Source organism: Fusarium proliferatum, assembly GCF_900067095.1.
Source record: "Fusarium proliferatum ET1 genome assembly, contig: FPRO_scaffold002, whole genome shotgun sequence".
Taxonomy (NCBI): Eukaryota; Fungi; Ascomycota; class Sordariomycetes; order Hypocreales; family Nectriaceae; genus Fusarium; species Fusarium proliferatum.
In genome coordinates, this window is record NW_022194791.1 from 4,825,535 (window position 1) to 4,841,172 (window position 15,638).

At 48.8% G+C, this 15,638-nt stretch overlaps 5 protein-coding genes across 5 annotated transcripts; 2 read left to right on the forward strand and 3 right to left on the reverse strand.

The window, feature by feature from the left end:
* Positions 1 to 253: 253 nt before the first annotated feature.
* FPRO_02172 (uncharacterized protein) lies at positions 254 to 1,638 on the reverse strand (the record flags this gene model as incomplete). Its single annotated transcript, XM_031227755.1, has 4 exons — positions 254 to 547; positions 600 to 901; positions 949 to 994; positions 1,042 to 1,638. The coding sequence occupies 4 exons, from the start codon at positions 1,636 to 1,638 to the stop codon at positions 254 to 256; spliced, it is 1,239 nt and encodes a 412-aa protein (XP_031078160.1).
* Positions 1,639 to 2,255: 617 nt separating this feature from the next.
* On the forward strand, positions 2,256 to 2,954 carry FPRO_02171 (uncharacterized protein; the record flags this gene model as incomplete). The annotated part of the gene is made up of 3 exons (XM_031227756.1): positions 2,256 to 2,393; positions 2,470 to 2,608; positions 2,662 to 2,954. The coding sequence occupies 3 exons, from the start codon at positions 2,256 to 2,258 to the stop codon at positions 2,952 to 2,954; spliced, it is 570 nt and encodes a 189-aa protein (XP_031078161.1).
* Positions 2,955 to 3,471: 517 nt separating this feature from the next.
* Positions 3,472 to 6,327, reverse strand: FPRO_02170 (related to ser/thr protein kinases; the record flags this gene model as incomplete). Its single annotated transcript, XM_031227757.1, has 5 exons — positions 3,472 to 5,774; positions 5,824 to 5,971; positions 6,029 to 6,146; positions 6,197 to 6,225; positions 6,283 to 6,327. The coding sequence occupies 5 exons, from the start codon at positions 6,325 to 6,327 to the stop codon at positions 3,472 to 3,474; spliced, it is 2,643 nt and encodes an 880-aa protein (XP_031078162.1).
* Positions 6,328 to 8,908: 2,581 nt separating this feature from the next.
* On the forward strand, positions 8,909 to 11,371 carry FPRO_02169 (uncharacterized protein; the record flags this gene model as incomplete). Its single annotated transcript, XM_031227758.1, has 1 exon — positions 8,909 to 11,371. One exon carries the CDS (start codon positions 8,909 to 8,911, stop codon positions 11,369 to 11,371), a length of 2,463 nt encoding a protein of 820 aa, XP_031078163.1.
* A 1,802-nt stretch (positions 11,372 to 13,173) lies between these two features.
* FPRO_02168 (uncharacterized protein) lies at positions 13,174 to 13,716 on the reverse strand (the record flags this gene model as incomplete). The annotated part of the gene is made up of 1 exon (XM_031227759.1): positions 13,174 to 13,716. One exon carries the CDS (start codon positions 13,714 to 13,716, stop codon positions 13,174 to 13,176), a length of 543 nt encoding a protein of 180 aa, XP_031078164.1.
* Positions 13,717 to 15,638: the final 1,922 nt, after the last annotated feature.

Consider the following 15,638-nt stretch of genomic DNA (forward strand, 5'->3'; position numbering starts at 1 on the left):
AAGCTGGTATCGAAATTTGAGTTTGGGAATAGGTTTAGTTACACAACAACCGGTCAAGGATGATCTCGGTAGCCAAAAGGGTAACAAACTTATCCCTGACAAGCACTTACATTTCGGAATGGGTAATTAAGCGACATGGAAACAGGACCAAAGTCTTGCATACAAAAACTCGCAATCTCTATTCTGCTTGCCGATTGAAGCAGTGAATTGCATTATATATAGTCAATGCTATAGGCGCTGTTCGATATAAGATCTACCAGAAGCCATCGTCACACCAGGCTTTCCGATTCCCTCTCGTGCTCTCTATTAGTCCCTCCCTTGCCTTTTGTATTTTTCTGGTCGTCTCTTGACTGCAGCATAGGCCCACGTCGAATTCTTTTAGATCATTGTCGCCCATGGTCGCCAATGCAGCCAAACCGAGGTACGAGTGGTACATATCCGGAGGCCCTCCTACGGACTTGGAGAACCCGCCAATGCGATGTTGTGTGATATCAAGGAGGTATCGTCGTGAAGGAATGACGTTGATGATGGTAGAATTCCCTAGCATCTATGAGACGTGTGAGAGCTGTGCTCTGTGCAAGGAGGCATGGGAAACTTACTGCAAGCGTACCGCCAACCCACCAACAGTAGCACGTATCGGCCTTCTTGTTCCATCGACCGTTGAATCCGATGTGACCGAGATCGATCTCGCCAGCCTTTGACTCGAGGAAGTTTTCCTCAACTTCATCTTCTTCCTCTTCCTCGGCGAGGTAGGCGAAAGGCCGAGAGGCGAGGAAGTGTAGAAGTCCCTCACGATTCGGAACGCCCCGTTTCAGCGCCTCCTCGGGAGGATGCGGCGATGTCGAGTCTAGCGGTCTGTCTAAGAGTGACAGCGCACCTATCGCGCAGTATGCATAGCCAGCTAGAGAGGTGAGTTATGTGAGCAAGCAACGAGTCAAGAGACCATACCATGGGATTCGTGCTGCGACGATTCTGCCACTCCACCGTCATATGTCTAATAAGTGTTAGTGAGACGGCATCGCTCAAGCAAGCATAACGTACTTGGCCTCTCTTTATGTGAGCAATCATTTCATCAATGTTCAAATCCTTCACCCAGGCCTCATCGTCTTCCCTAACATCTCCTCTCAGCATCCATCGAATACAGCTCGCCAGATAGCTGTGTCTCATGTCTCTGCCACCGACAATCTCTTCGCCCCATAAAATTTGACCGAAACTCCCATCCTTTCTCTGAAGTCTGTTCAGCCACTTCAATAACCGTACTCTGTCCACCCCGCTGAAAGCTGACCTCGCCTCATCCTCACCATCGGCTGCCAGGCCCAACAGTACAAGTGCAAAGAAGGTGGCTGCAATATTTGCCGTGCCCTTGTAAGCTTCTTGACCTGGTAATGCGTGCGTTGAACTTCCACAAAAGCCCCCTTCTGGATGCTGCAGACTGAGAACCCACCGACGGATAGCACCACGTTCAGTATGGGTCAGCGGAACAGACAGAATGTCGAGCGCCGAAATAATGAAGCAAGCGAAAGTAAGGCGGGTCGAGTCGTAGGCTGTGTAAGGGGATGGGAGGTATGTTTTATGACAGCGCTGCCAATATTTGATGTGCTGTTGCTTATCCAGCAAGGGACTACCCGCTTCCGACATTTCAGAAAAATATACGCCCGATCTTATAGTCGTATGTTTCCCCGGTGTGCAGGGCGAATGTGTTAGTTAAAATTGGTCAAAGTGTGTACTGCTCGGTATGGTGCATGCATGTTCGAGTCCTACCAACAAAGCTCACAGCTTGAGCTCGAGCTCGAGATTGAGTGAGAAGGTGGAGTCAAATCCAAACAAGGGCATTGAAGTTTCAGCCACAATCACCGCCACAGCAAATGCTGTCCTGCGACGCCACGAAGCCCTCCTGCAATCGGATCCAATTTGCTAGCCGCGATTAGCGGCCCGCAAATGCCCAGGAAAGCCAGGGCATCATGCGCGGGTGACGCATGGCATAACCCCTGGCTGCTAGTTTTCACAACAGCTGTTCAGCGTGACCTGAAGTTGATCAAGTGCTAGTACGCCTTCCAGCTGGGCTTTCTGCTTTCCATTCCTTTAAGCGCAAGATCACTTCTTCTTGGCCTCTTGAGCCCCTCGTTTTCTGCCGCCAGTTTCCCCTCCTTTTGCGACTTGTGCAAGCTTCATCCGACGACGCACGCGATACCTACAGTCTACAGACGAGCCAAGTACATCGAGACAACCATCCCCAGAGGGAGCAAAACGCAACGATGGCGCTCATATCTGCCAAAACGATTATAACATCTGTCTCGCTTTTCCATCTGACGCTCGCATACTTCTTCATCACCAACCCAAGCTCCATCAATGAGCAAGCGCTTGTCTTCATGCTGGGAGAAAGCATGGGAATGGTGAGTCTCCTTCACATCATGACTGCTGGTCGCGACGTTTCCGAAGCCGGTTAAGCTGACTCGACTCATGATAAAGCCTCTAGCAAGAGGGTTTGAACTGCAAAGTCCTCCACTCGCGTTCCTCGCCGCTGTCCTCGTCTTTATCGGCTTTAGTGATCTGGTATCCCTATCCATGCCCGACGAAGTCTGCCTAATCTTCCACTGGGGCACACAAGGTTGGCATCCTATGCCCGACTTCTTCTCATGATGGACGCTAATTGCCACACAGCTCCCCTGCGATCGTTCCTGTCCCTCGGTTTCGTCGTGTACATATTTCTCTTTGGCCCATCGTCTCCCATGTACGACAAGTCCTCTCGCAGCCACCTCTCACACCCGAGCTCGTATAACCCATCATATCGCCCTGCTGGCTGGGGCGGTGACATGCTAAAGAACCGTCTATTCTTTACATTCATCTTTATCGAAACAATGACATGGTTCTGGGTTTGGATCACGTTGCGCGAAGAGCGAGATGCGATCCTGAGCAAGAAGTCTCGAAGACGAAGCCACTCGCATTCCTTTTAGGAAACCAGCTGTTTTTCACACATTTTTGGTATCACGGAGCAATTGTTGCAAGGTGTTATTTGGATGAGACAACGAAACGAACGAAGGAACTAGATACTTAACATTGTTTAGCAAGATGCCCATGCTGCGAAGGCCACGCAAGGGCTATGGGTCTTGCAGAAAGACCTAACAAGCCAAGAAACAAAGTGAATGGCTGACAAATCCCGATCTACTAAGAGTTCTGAGACAAGCCAGGCTGGCTGATTTTTAACCGCATAAATAATAGTCTGTTAAGCTCTATCGTTCCATGATCGTATATAACAAAAAGAGGTATCCATAAGGGGCTATGCACCATTCGATGTTTGAACGAATGATGTCAAAGCTGAAGAATCAGAGAGACGAATAAAATAAACACAAACAGCAATTGTACCGCAGAGCTTTTGGCTCCTGTAACGAAGCGATTCCACCACTGTCGCCCAGGAAATTGTCTAGTATAATTCGTCAAGTCGTTGAACTGCTTTCTAACGGAGAATTTTCATCAAGTCGCAGGCGCCTTGCCCGCACTGGTCGTGGGCAGGCCTTCTGACTTATTTTGAATGATGGTCGGCGCTGGTTCTAGGCTCGGCTGAGGCTCATTCTCTTCAAAGATCTGCTCCTCAATCCGCTCCCCCGGTCCACCTATTACTGGGCTAAAAACGTCAACTTCTTCGACATCGTCGTCGTCGTCTTCTGACCCCTCGTCTTCTTCTTGAATCGTGATTTCTCCAGATCGGCGTCCCAGGCCAGAGGCACTAGCGCTGCGGGAATGCGAACCGGAGCCACTGTTTCGTTGGCTCTGAGAGGGCCCACCAAAATTGTTTAGCGTCGGGCCCTTGAACAAATTGCGTTTCCGCTTGGCAAACATGATCCCTGATGCAAAAGGGTTAGGCGAACCAGGAGCTTGTGGGGGACCTTCGGATGGCATGCCTTCATTGAACATATTCAGGGTCGGCGGAGTGGCTCGGACGAGACGAATATTGGATGGGAAGGCATGCGATGTTGGTGTTGCTGGAAGCACCTTGACAGAGTGGTGTGGCGAATGCCCTCGCTGAAGAGGTGTCTTGGACATGGAAGTAGAGAATGAAGCAGCGGAGCTCGTAGACGACGCCTTGGAATGCGAGTGATGGTGGTGATGGATGGATCGAACAGAGGATACCGAGGATGATGTTGACTTTCGTCCGCGAAGTCCAGCTGAGGACCGCCTGACAGTCGATCTGGGCGTAAGAGGAGAAGGGGACAATGACTGTCGTTTGTACGATGTCGCGAGCCGAGGTGGCGGGATTGTTGGTGACGCTAGACTTCCCGATGCCGTTCGCTGGGTACTGCTCCCAGCCTGATAGGTCTTCTGGCCGTTAGCCACGACCCCCTTCGGCAATGAAGCAGTTGGTTGTGTTCCTGGTGAGGTTGAGTTAGGATACTTGCTTGTTTGTGGCCGCGAACTTCCGTCTTTACTGCTGGCTGTGCTCCCCTCCTTTTTGTGTAGGTCAGGGGTGCTCTGGCTGGTTCTTCTGGCGTGGCCACGTCTCCTCCTTGTCGCACTTTCGACAAGCCAATGTGTCATATTCTTCCAGTGGGATATCAGCGGCTGACTAGGTCTCCTTCGTGGTCTCTCATGGCCGTTCTGCTGATGATGCTCGTCACTAGCATTCGAAGCCAGTGCGTCTGAAGTTGTGACTAGGTGAAGTGTAGAACCTCGAGACCGAGCACTGCGTATCAAACCCTCCTTAGGTGGTGGAATAGGCCTGCGCTGGCGAGAAGTCGATACGGACCTTATCGAGTCTTTGTCAACAGGTGGTGGAGGACGATCGCCATCTTCATTCATTCCTCCTGAGTCCCTGCCGACTTCTGGGAGCTGTGGAAGGTCTGTCACAATATAGTCGACATAATGAGCGCTTCGTCGCTCGCTCCTCCCCCTGTTCCGGGAGTTTGAGGGTTCAAGTCTCAAATGTCGCCCGGTGCCGTTCGCCTCGTCAACTTCGTGCAGGATTGGAGCCATTCTTTCTAGCCGACTAGATGCCGCGGATAGTCGTCGAATGCTGCGGCTGTCGATCTCTCTTTCTCTTCTCTTTTTCTCCCTGCGCTGCATCTTGCGTTGTTCCTTTTCCAATAACAGAGCCCACCAACCAGCTAAAGCATCACACTTCTGTGCCAAGACGCTTTCAATCACTCCATCAATGTTGACACCAGAACTTCGCATTCTCTGTAAGCAATCCTTCTCCAACGGCGTCGAGAAAGGGGGCGGTTGCTGAACATCTAGAATGGCTCTCTGTGTCGGGGCATGCTCCGCCAAGAATGAATTCGAGAGAATCTCGGGCAACGATGGACGTAACAATGGCCGTTTCGATAGTAATGCCTTGATCAAAGGAATGGCCTCTGGGGGCATATTATCGGGAAACTTGGGATCGTCGCTCAGAATCTTGGTTCGGGTGACATTATCGTCATCGTCATCGAAGGGAAGTTCACCACAAAGCAGCGCATAAAGGATGATGCCTAAACTCCAAACATCAACCTTTTCACCAGCGTACTTTTCGCCCTTGAGCATCTCGGGCGCAGAATAGCAGATGGTGCCGCAAAATGTCTGTAGATGGTTCGTCCTCCCCTCGTACTCTCTTGTAAAACCGAAGTCGACCAGTTTTACGTTTTCGTGTTTGTCGAAGAGGATGTTCTCAAGCTTGAGGTCTCGATGGACACATGACTGATTGTGAACATAGCTAACTGCGCCGACGAGTTGTGTAAAGATCTTTTGCACTTTCGGAACAGGGAGCGGGCCGTGCTCGAGTAGGTGATTGTAGAGTTCATCGCCTTGTAGAAGTCAGTAGGTTAGCCAAAGAAGAGGCGAGCAAATAGTTACCAGAACAGTACTCCAGCACCATCCAGACCATGTTTTCAGTGACGATAACTTCGTATAATCTTGCTATATGTGGATGTATGAACTGCCGGTGGTGGTGAATTTCTCGTGCAAGGTTCGAGTCGCCTTTGTTGGCAGATTTAAGAACGACCTTATTCAGGTTAGCTATCGTCGAGGATAAGCCGGCACTGTGCTAGACTTGAAGTACCTTGGAGCCATTGGTCAGTTTATGCGACGCCAGGTAGACTTTTCCGAAAGATCCCTTTCCGATCAGTCTCCCAAGAGCGTAGTTGCCAACGGATTTGAGGTCATGGCTCGCGAATTCGCTACGAGCAAACATTAGCAAGTCGACATTTGGGAAGGTTGAGAGTCGTACTCGAGAAGCTCCTGATACGAGCGAGCAAGCTATTACGTGTTAGGCTGTGTGTTGCGGACGCAATAGGATTCGCCAAATGTCCATACCTTCGCCTTGCGCACAAGCTCGGCTTGTCCTTTCAAAGCCTGCATCCCTCCGCGCCTGATGCCGCCTGGCCACGCCGCGAGGAGGGAGACCGAGTATAGGTCGTGTACGTTCGGCGAGGAACACGAAGCGATCGGTTTATGTCGAGCGGTTGGGGCGGAAGAATGACGGGAAGGAGTCCCGTTGGCGGTAGCGTATCAATCGAGAACTCTGGTGGCACATGCAGAATGACCGAAGCTGGAAATTAAGTATGGTAAGGACAGACTCGTAAGGGGATTAATAGCCGTATTCCGAAGAGGTCATCAAGGATCGCGTATTATTAGACTCGCTGCGTTCAATGAGGTCGTGATAAGCGTTTCGTTTCGTTTCGTTCGCTGCTCAATCATTTGGTTGCGGTGAGACACGGGGACGCCCAACGCAGTCAAATCAATTCGCAAGTCGTCAAACAATGCAGCGCCGCGGCGACGGAGAGAGGTTCGAGGACGTGGTCGAGGGAATAGCACGAGAAATAAACATAACAAGCGGAAAGAAGGGGAAGAAGAAACTCTCGCAGGTGAGGTGATGTGACTGACAACTGTTGTTGTACGGAGCAAGTTTAAGGTTTGGGGAAATATTTTGGGAGCTGGAGATTGGATGTTGGTTGGAGCAGGGGTACTTGTGACGCCAGCATCAGTTCACCAGTCAGCAAGTACCTTGCCCAGACGTCAACATGAGTTAGCGTCCCCTAAATTGCTGGATTGGGCACGAAAAGTCACGACTATCGGTACAACTCCAGACCGAAGATAATAAACTTGACCATCTCCAGATCCTATGACCGCAGAACTCATCCTAATCGCAGAGACCCGAATTTTTCGCACGATGCATCATGCTTCTCGTCCAACGGTCAACTCCTTGAAGCGGATAGCTACGACCTTGGGACCAGGGGATAAGCATGAACAGGGGATTTCCATTCGTCTGACGATGGGATTGAGGCCCTTTAATCAAAACATGCAGGGGACGTCACAGCGTCACGTAATTGGGTGTTTCTACGGAGTATAATGCGAGCATGTTTCTTTGCCCTCGAAGACATGAAACAATCCCTTCAAGAACAGCGGCTTGTCGTCGGTTAAACACCTATTAGTGACATGATCCCCAACACCATCGAGTGCGACGAAGAAGCTTGTATCACCTGATTCATATTTTTCTGGATGCCATCGATTCAGTCCTTGTAGTCCCTAATAGCAGTTAATGTGAATATAAGATCCTCTCGACAATCATCTCACAGACACTTACGGAGTACAGTACGCTTCCGACTTACGACCGGTAAACTACCACTGACATATGAATGAATGAACTAGCAGAGGTATCAATCAACAACTGAGTTTCCCTTTATCTCCGTGGCCGCTTGTCAAGTCGCGTTTTTCTCTGACTGCAGCTGATTGGGATTGATTGCCTCCCCCACGGTGCATGCCTCATGCCTTGAGGTAGGGATAACTGACGTCGATGACAGTCCTTGACATATCAATATCATGCTATATCTACATCAAGTGACATAACATGGCCGAGACCCGGGTATGGCTAGTAACAATCCGATTAGATAGGCGACTATACTAGTCCCCGTGCGGCAAGACTGGGCTGTTTACCACGCAGTGACAACTTTAGGAGCTACTTATTATCTTAGCAATGGCACGATGACGTTTGGCATAAACTACCAGTCACTTGGTTACATATGAAATCAAGTCCCTCTTTCTTGAACAAGCCAGCAGGACGTAGACTCAACTGGTAGGAAGCGTGCCGAAGGGCCTAACGCGCATTCACGTCAACGTGTCAAAGGGAACGTCTCCGGTCCATGGCGGAACGCCTCTCGAAGAATGGATGGTCAGCATCGACAGAACATGACAAGCTCATCATTGGATATCACAGAACTCCGACCGGTCATTTGTAATATCTACATAGTATCGGAGTGGCCCTTCAGTTACCGTACCTCTCTCTGAGTTTTGGCCACAGAAAAGTCGTTTGGCCGATGGAACTCAAATCATGACTGGTATGCAAAAGATGAAAGAAAATGGGGTTATGGAAAAAGGCACCCACACCATCTGTCAGAGACCCCAAGCGCATCGTCGCAATAAGGTTTCCTGGGCTTTCGATTTTGGCGCAGCCATCATGCGACCGCGGGTGCCTGCGCCAGTAGCGCCTATCCACGACTCGGGTTTAAGGTTTATGAAGCTATCCAGACTCGGCCAGACAGCTTCGATAAAGCTTAGTCTCTCATCCTCGCGACTCATCAGAGGCTAGCGCTGGAATGTAGACTATCAAAACCAAGGAATTCAGAATGCCTGTCAACCATCGACCCCATTGGTGACATTGCATCTCATACTGCGACGCGTGGTTTTTTATGTTTCCTTGATTGAGGCTCAAGCGCAACCAAAAAGGGTATAATCCGAATGACTTCCCGTTGGCAAAGTCAGTTTATCAGGGCGTTGTTCCTGGCTAAATTGTTCTGAGCGTTGTATTTGAGACGATCATGTCCCGATCAGTTCAATCCCAGGACCCATCTCAAACCTCAACAACATCGTCTCACGGGTGCTGAACAAGGCCTTGCCAATATTCTTTCCTTGTTCCACCTCACCCACTACTTGTACATCCAAGATGGTCAACCACACGAATAGCTTCCTCAGACTCTTGGCTCTCGCAGCCTTGGTCGAGGGATACTGGCGCATGTCATGTAGTATCATACAGACTGGCCGGGTTGATCCCATCATTGCCCCTGGAACCTTCTCAGCACATGTCCACAAGGTCTCTGGTGCCAGCAACATCAACATTGACTCTACCTTTGACAGCCTCCAGGCTTCAAGGTGTACTTCCTGCGAGGTCCAAGACGATAAATCAGCCTACTGGACACCTCAGCTCTTCTATCAGCACGCGAATGGGAGCTTCCAGATGGTTCCAAACGGTGGGACTGTGATATACTACCTCGGTCGTGGAGAGAACAAGACAAACATCGAGCCATTTCCCCCGGGCTTCAAGATGCTATCCGGAGACAACTTTGCTCGATCTTATGATTCCAAGACAAAAACATATAGTACTTCAAGGTACTCAGGTCGCCCAGTAGCCGACCGAGTCAGCTTCGCATGCCTGGATAGCTCAGGGCCTTCAAAGGAGCGTAACTACATGTGGAAGACAGACTGTGATAATGGCATGAGAGCACAGATCCATTTCCAATCATGTTGGAATGGACAGGATTACCAATCTGACCAGAGCCACGTCGCCTACATGTCCCAAATAGACAATGGTATCTGCCCTCCGAGCCATCCACGCCAGCTCCCTCATCTGTTCTTCGAGGTCATCTATGGAGTCAACAACATCGACAAAAGCAAGGGTGGTCGATTTGTCTTTGCTAACGGAGACACTACTGGCTATGCGTTTCACGGCGACTTCCTAAACGGCTGGAATCCTACTGTTCTTGCGACTGCTATCAAGAAGTGCATCAATAACGATAGCATCGGAGGAGCAATCTCGAAATGTCCCATCCTTGCCGCTTCACAAACACCATACTTTAGCGACAATTGCCCAGAGATGGCGCCCCTGGTTGATGAGCCCATCCGAGGTATGATTGATGCTCTTCCTGGGTGTAACAAACCTTTCGGTGGACCTGGCAGAGCGTCACCGGTAGTATGCGACGCGAAGCCGGCCATCAACAACCTTGGAGATGCTGGCATCGGATCTATGTTTGATCCTGCTGTAGGGGATAAGGTTGGCTCCTGGTCTTTCGTTGGCTGCGCTCCTGAAGGCAGTAGCAGCAGAACCTTGAACAAGTTTGCCGTGAGCTCAAACAGCATGTCTATAGAGTATTGCACAACGACATGCAAAGCAAAGGGTTATCCACTGGCCGGGATGGAAAATGGCCGAGAGTGTTACTGTGCAGGAGCGCTCACATCGGGCGCCTCGTACACCAAGGCTTCGGCATGCACGTCAGCAAGAAAAATGACTTGTGTAGGCAACACAACACAGTATTGTGGAGGACCAGACTTCCTCACGGTATGGAATGACACCTCATACATACCGCCTGCAGAGCTCGTTGTTGGCCAGACTCAAATCTCAAAAGGCGCGGCTACATACTATGGATGCTACGCTGAGGGCAACACTGGCAGAGCACTCTCAGCTGACAGCACAGCCAACGTGACTGGCATGACAAACGAGATGTGCGTTGCATTCTGCCAGGCAGGCGGCTATAAATATGCCGGCACAGAATACTCCCAGGAATGCTATTGCGGCAACGATATCGTCAATGGAGGTTCCAACATAACAGATATATCTCAGTGTTCAATGCAGTGCAAAGGGAACATATTCAGCTACTGTGGTGCAGGTAATCGACTGAGTGTGTGGAAGATCAAGCAACCCGATCAACCAACAGGACCGATCACGGCACTTGATGGTGCTGCCCTTTGGAAAGGCTGCTACACGGATGGAGGGTCAGGGGGCCGGACACTTCCCAGTGCCACCTTTACAGGCTCTGCCGTCTCTCTCGATACCTGCTTTTCGTTCTGCAGCAAACTCAACTACCCCTTATTTGGAATGGAATATGGACGGGAATGTTACTGCGGTTACTCGCCCAAGACACAGGCCACTGTGGCGCCAGATGGCGACTGCAGAATGCCGTGTGCAGGAAACTCTTCCCAGAAGTGTGGTGCCGGTAATCGCATATCCATTTGGAACAATACACTTTATACTCCCACTGTCAACCTCGAGGCTCTCAACACCCCGCCAAAGTACCTCGGGTGCTATACCGAAGGGAAAGGTGCTCGCGCCTTAGGGGGGGCCAAGACAACAAACAAAAAGATGACCCTCAGTGTCTGCTCAAACTTTTGTTCCAGCAAAGGATATCCCTACTTGGGACTTGAGAACGGAGAGGACTGTTACTGCAGTAAGAAAGGCCCTTCCAATGGTAGTGTTGAAGCTCCAGTATCGCAGTGCAACGTTGCCTGCAAGGGAAACAAGTCACAGAAGTGCGGTGCAAGTAAGAGGCTGAATGTCTACCGCCTCGCTAGAGTCTCAAAGACCAAAGTAAGGAAAAGATCTTCCGCGGGAAGACAATCCCAGGAGCAGATATGAGCCCGTTGAAAGGGATATGAATATTTTATTTAATGTACTTTCTGCTGGATCATTTTATACGTGGCCATATTACACGATTAATATAAATTCTCAATGAAGCTATTCTGAACTTCCGGATGAAACAGAATGGTCGCCTTTAGGGTATTCGTAATTATTCGCACAACTATTCCTCATCTCATACAATAAGAAGTCGGGTCGATGTTGCCTTTGTTGGTAAGAAAACAGCATAATACATTGTGTTAAACCGTTTGTATTGTCTGGTTTGTCTACACAACGGCCCACGGTTGATCAACTAAAGGAAGCGTCAACTATGAGCTTCTGACAACCTGCAGCGAGGTTTTACGGAAGCAACTATCTAAATATTATGTATACGAGATTAGTTGTCATATAATGAGGACCCCTTTTATCGACAGCGTCAATTGCAGAGTGTAACAATGGCCAGTGTTCGCAGCGAGATGGCCTTATCCGCCCGTACAGAAGTCAGGGACCTCACAGCCAAAAAAGAGAACCGGATGAGAGAACAAGAATCCCAAGACTCGCCTGGCCAGGATTCTCGTGACATATCTGAAGTCAGTACAACCCACGTCCGCAAATGTCTTGGGCATCCCCAAACCATCTGTATATCGGCTCCGCAAAACTGTACGCCATTAGATCAGACTGGAGAACGGGTTCAGTTGTTCTCTCTCAGCCCCTCGAGCTCAGATAGTTCGTCTCAGAGCGTCTGATATATCAAGCAAGGCTGCGGAAGATCCAGTTTACTAAACATAAAGCAGCAGTCGCATCCCAAGAGTCATTCAAGTCTTGGTCTACGCTTCTCACCACAATTTTCCCTACAGCAACGAAATCTACGACTAAGGGCGAGTCAGCCAAACAATCAAGCCATGTATGAATTGAATAATGGAATAAATGCCACACCAAAAGACAACCCCAAGATCCCAAAGCATCGACACAGAAAGCTCAAGGTTCATAAGTCTTGAGTTAACGCCAAGATCCATACCAAAGTATAGGTCACAGGCTACGGAATGTATATTGCCAACGGCAAACAGGAGTCAACTCTCAACTCACGACTCAGAGCCATCTATGCTTTCAACAACAAGATGACCGTCATTAGGGACTTCCCCGCATCAACACCTTGGAAGTTGAACCATTGCCAGTCCACTCCGGAGGTCCCGTGACGAATCCAAGGGGTACCAGATAGGGACAACGCAAAGTCGATAGCTTTACAGTACAGAAGTCAGCGGTCAATTACTGGATCAACCCGTGACTTCAATGAAAGTCGAGGTCGCTGGTTGATCAAGAGGAAGCTGAATTGTACCCTGTGTTTGAGGTTATATACTCGACAGACAGAAAGGTAAAACAACACAGAATTCGAAGAAGCTTGAAATGAACTCAAGCAGGAGAGCCACCAATGCCTGAAGTATCGCTCACTATTTGTGAGCAACTATATGGACTGAGTGTCTATCATCTTGACGACAGCTCGAACTGTGGCCTATAGCGATGTTTAAATTCACTACAGTTTAAAAGAGGTTTATGAAGTCGCCGTAATGATCTTTCACACTTGATATGGATGCGAAAGTCCGTGGCCTCTATCTTGCAGAACATTATATGAAGACCGAGATTCGATCATGATATTGGTAGTTGTTTCGAAGAAACCTGAGAGGTTTCTGTTATTGCCGGAGTATCGGGCGATTATTCTGTCATGCTTCCTTCCCCATGAATTAAGGAAATATCCTCATTATTCACCACAGTGCCTTCATGGAAAAACCCAAGCGACAACGAAGCTCCAGGTCCAATAATGTCCGTCAGATCAACCCTTGCTCCTCCAACCCGTGTTTCAAAGCCGCCATCTTGTTCATGACAAGGGTAAGGCTATCGAGCTGATCGCGCATGGCGGCAAGTCTTTGGCGCTGTTGCGAGTGAAATACGTCGAATAATCCGGTGGTGGCTTTGAGTGATGCCAGGGCTTGAGTGTCATCGCCGGTGTAGCACGAAACATGGCTCAGAAACTGGGCATAGCTGGTCCGCATTTCTTGACCAAATTTGAAGTCGGCGTTGGTGATGGATGCGAGAGTATTATTGAGATCGTTTTCGATGAGGCGGAATGAATAAAAATGCTGCTGGGCCTGATAGAAGTACGCCTCGGAGCCGGGTACACATCGAAGGTGCATGGTCGACAGCTCCAACTCGTCAATCGATCGATGCAAAGAATCGGCGAGCTGTCTGAATTTCAGCGCTTGGTCGATTTGGTGTTGTTGGAGCCGGCTGTTGTGCTGTGTGAGCTTGAACACAGCACTTGCGGCTTCGTGAAGAGAAGAAGAGATTCGGGGTGTGTTGGTAGAAGACATGATTGTTGTGTATAACTCGATGTCTCGAGTTTCCTTGTTCGCGTAGCAGATTATTTCATTGGAGATGAAAAGGCGAGTTGAGAGATTGAAATGCGAGAAGAGAAAAATGTTGAAGGAAGAATAAGTTGCGTCACGGACCAGACCTTATGTGCCCAGCTTGACACTGCACGCAACCGCCATGACACCACCAACAGCATTGGCACCAATTAATCTCCACCGTGATGTATTGGTGAAAAACAGAAATATGCTTGTTCCTCCCTCTCACCTCATGAGCTATAGTCTTGAGGTTTTGTATGCGGGATCTGTACGAGGCCAGTTATGAACGTGACGAGGATGGACCTGAGCAACATCAGCCACGGATGTCCCGAAAATAGTACTTTAGAAGCGATATCACCCAGAGCCACTGACTTGACTGCCGCCTCGAGTTCAATTTAACAGGCGAAGGGGCTTCTTTTGTCTCGTCAACGGAACCGGCAGAATTGCTGGAACAGGAGGAACTGTAATGGCTAGACCAACCACTGTATCCTCATCAGTTATAACATGCCCCGTTCTAATGTACAATACCACCCATGCGTAGTTAAAAAAAAAAACCTCAACGATGTGAATCATATACAAGTTAAGTGTATTGTAAAGACAAATCCCAATAGTCCACATAACATAGATTGCTCCAGAGCATCTGTGTAGATAACTCTGACAACAATCCGATATTCATATAAACAGAGATTGAAATCACCTTTGTGTTAAGGAACAATCCAAAAAGCTTAAACCATCTACAAGTCCAACCTAACAATAAAGTCATAAGCTGATATCTTCCAAGCAAGTCGACTTCCACCAGCTCAAAATGCGTATCCATTTACATATAGAAACAAACCCTGTATTATCAAGCCAGTAAGTAGGAAGATACAATCTTCTCACCAACTACGCAGTTGTGGATATCAAAAGATGCTACTGTATTTATGTCCTTCAAGAGATGTATTCACGACTCTGGAGCTCATAACGCGAGACTGCTACGACACCGGTGATTGAAAATCATAGTACTGATGTTCAAAGAAAGCTGAAGATAGCAGGCGTACATAATGTGCACTCGAGGCCACGCGATCATTCCGGTGTGCAAGTAGTGATTGGTGGGCGATAAAGACTAACATGAGCGTACTAAGTAGGTTCCTTCCGGTTAACGGATGGACTAACTAATGGTTCTCTACATAAGAACTTAACTGCTTGACTTCTGATACAATCTAATCCAACTCGCTTCCTCTCTGATGTCAGAGCATAGATTGGAGATAACCTCGCATAGGTATGTAGCTACACTTCCTCCAACTCAAATATACTCAAGACAATGAACAACTGTATCGAATCCCTCTCCCGAATATATTGCTTGCCTATGTCTACATAAGACATGCTCATCTAATGCCGCTGTGTATGTCCATGAAGCGAATTCTGCGGATCAACAGTCAAGGAGCACAGCATTGCTCTGTGCTCAATAGATATTCGCCGTACAGTCATGGACTTCTTGCCCATACGCAGGTGCGTCGTGTAGACTATTTATCCGAAACCCATTTTCAATCAAAGTATGTTGTTAAGAGAGCTTGAGTAGCATACGTAAGGGGTATCTTACTCCCCTTGGATTCTGTGTTCGCCACATGTTCTAGTAGCGCCCCTAGATAATTCCAGAGCTTTCCGCAAGCTCCCGTTCAGTCTCTTTAAGCAACAAGAATGAACGTATTGTGACGTTGGCAGTTGGGGGACTTTATATGACCATCATGAACTTTGGTGGAAGATGATGAGGTGGGGGTATATAGCATTGTTCAGGGGACTCGAGACTAGGAACACGTCTGACTTTAGACAAATATATGAATTCAGGAAGCACAGTCTGTCATATTCAACGTGATTAATGCCCAGCACATCCGAGTCAACCGAGGCAG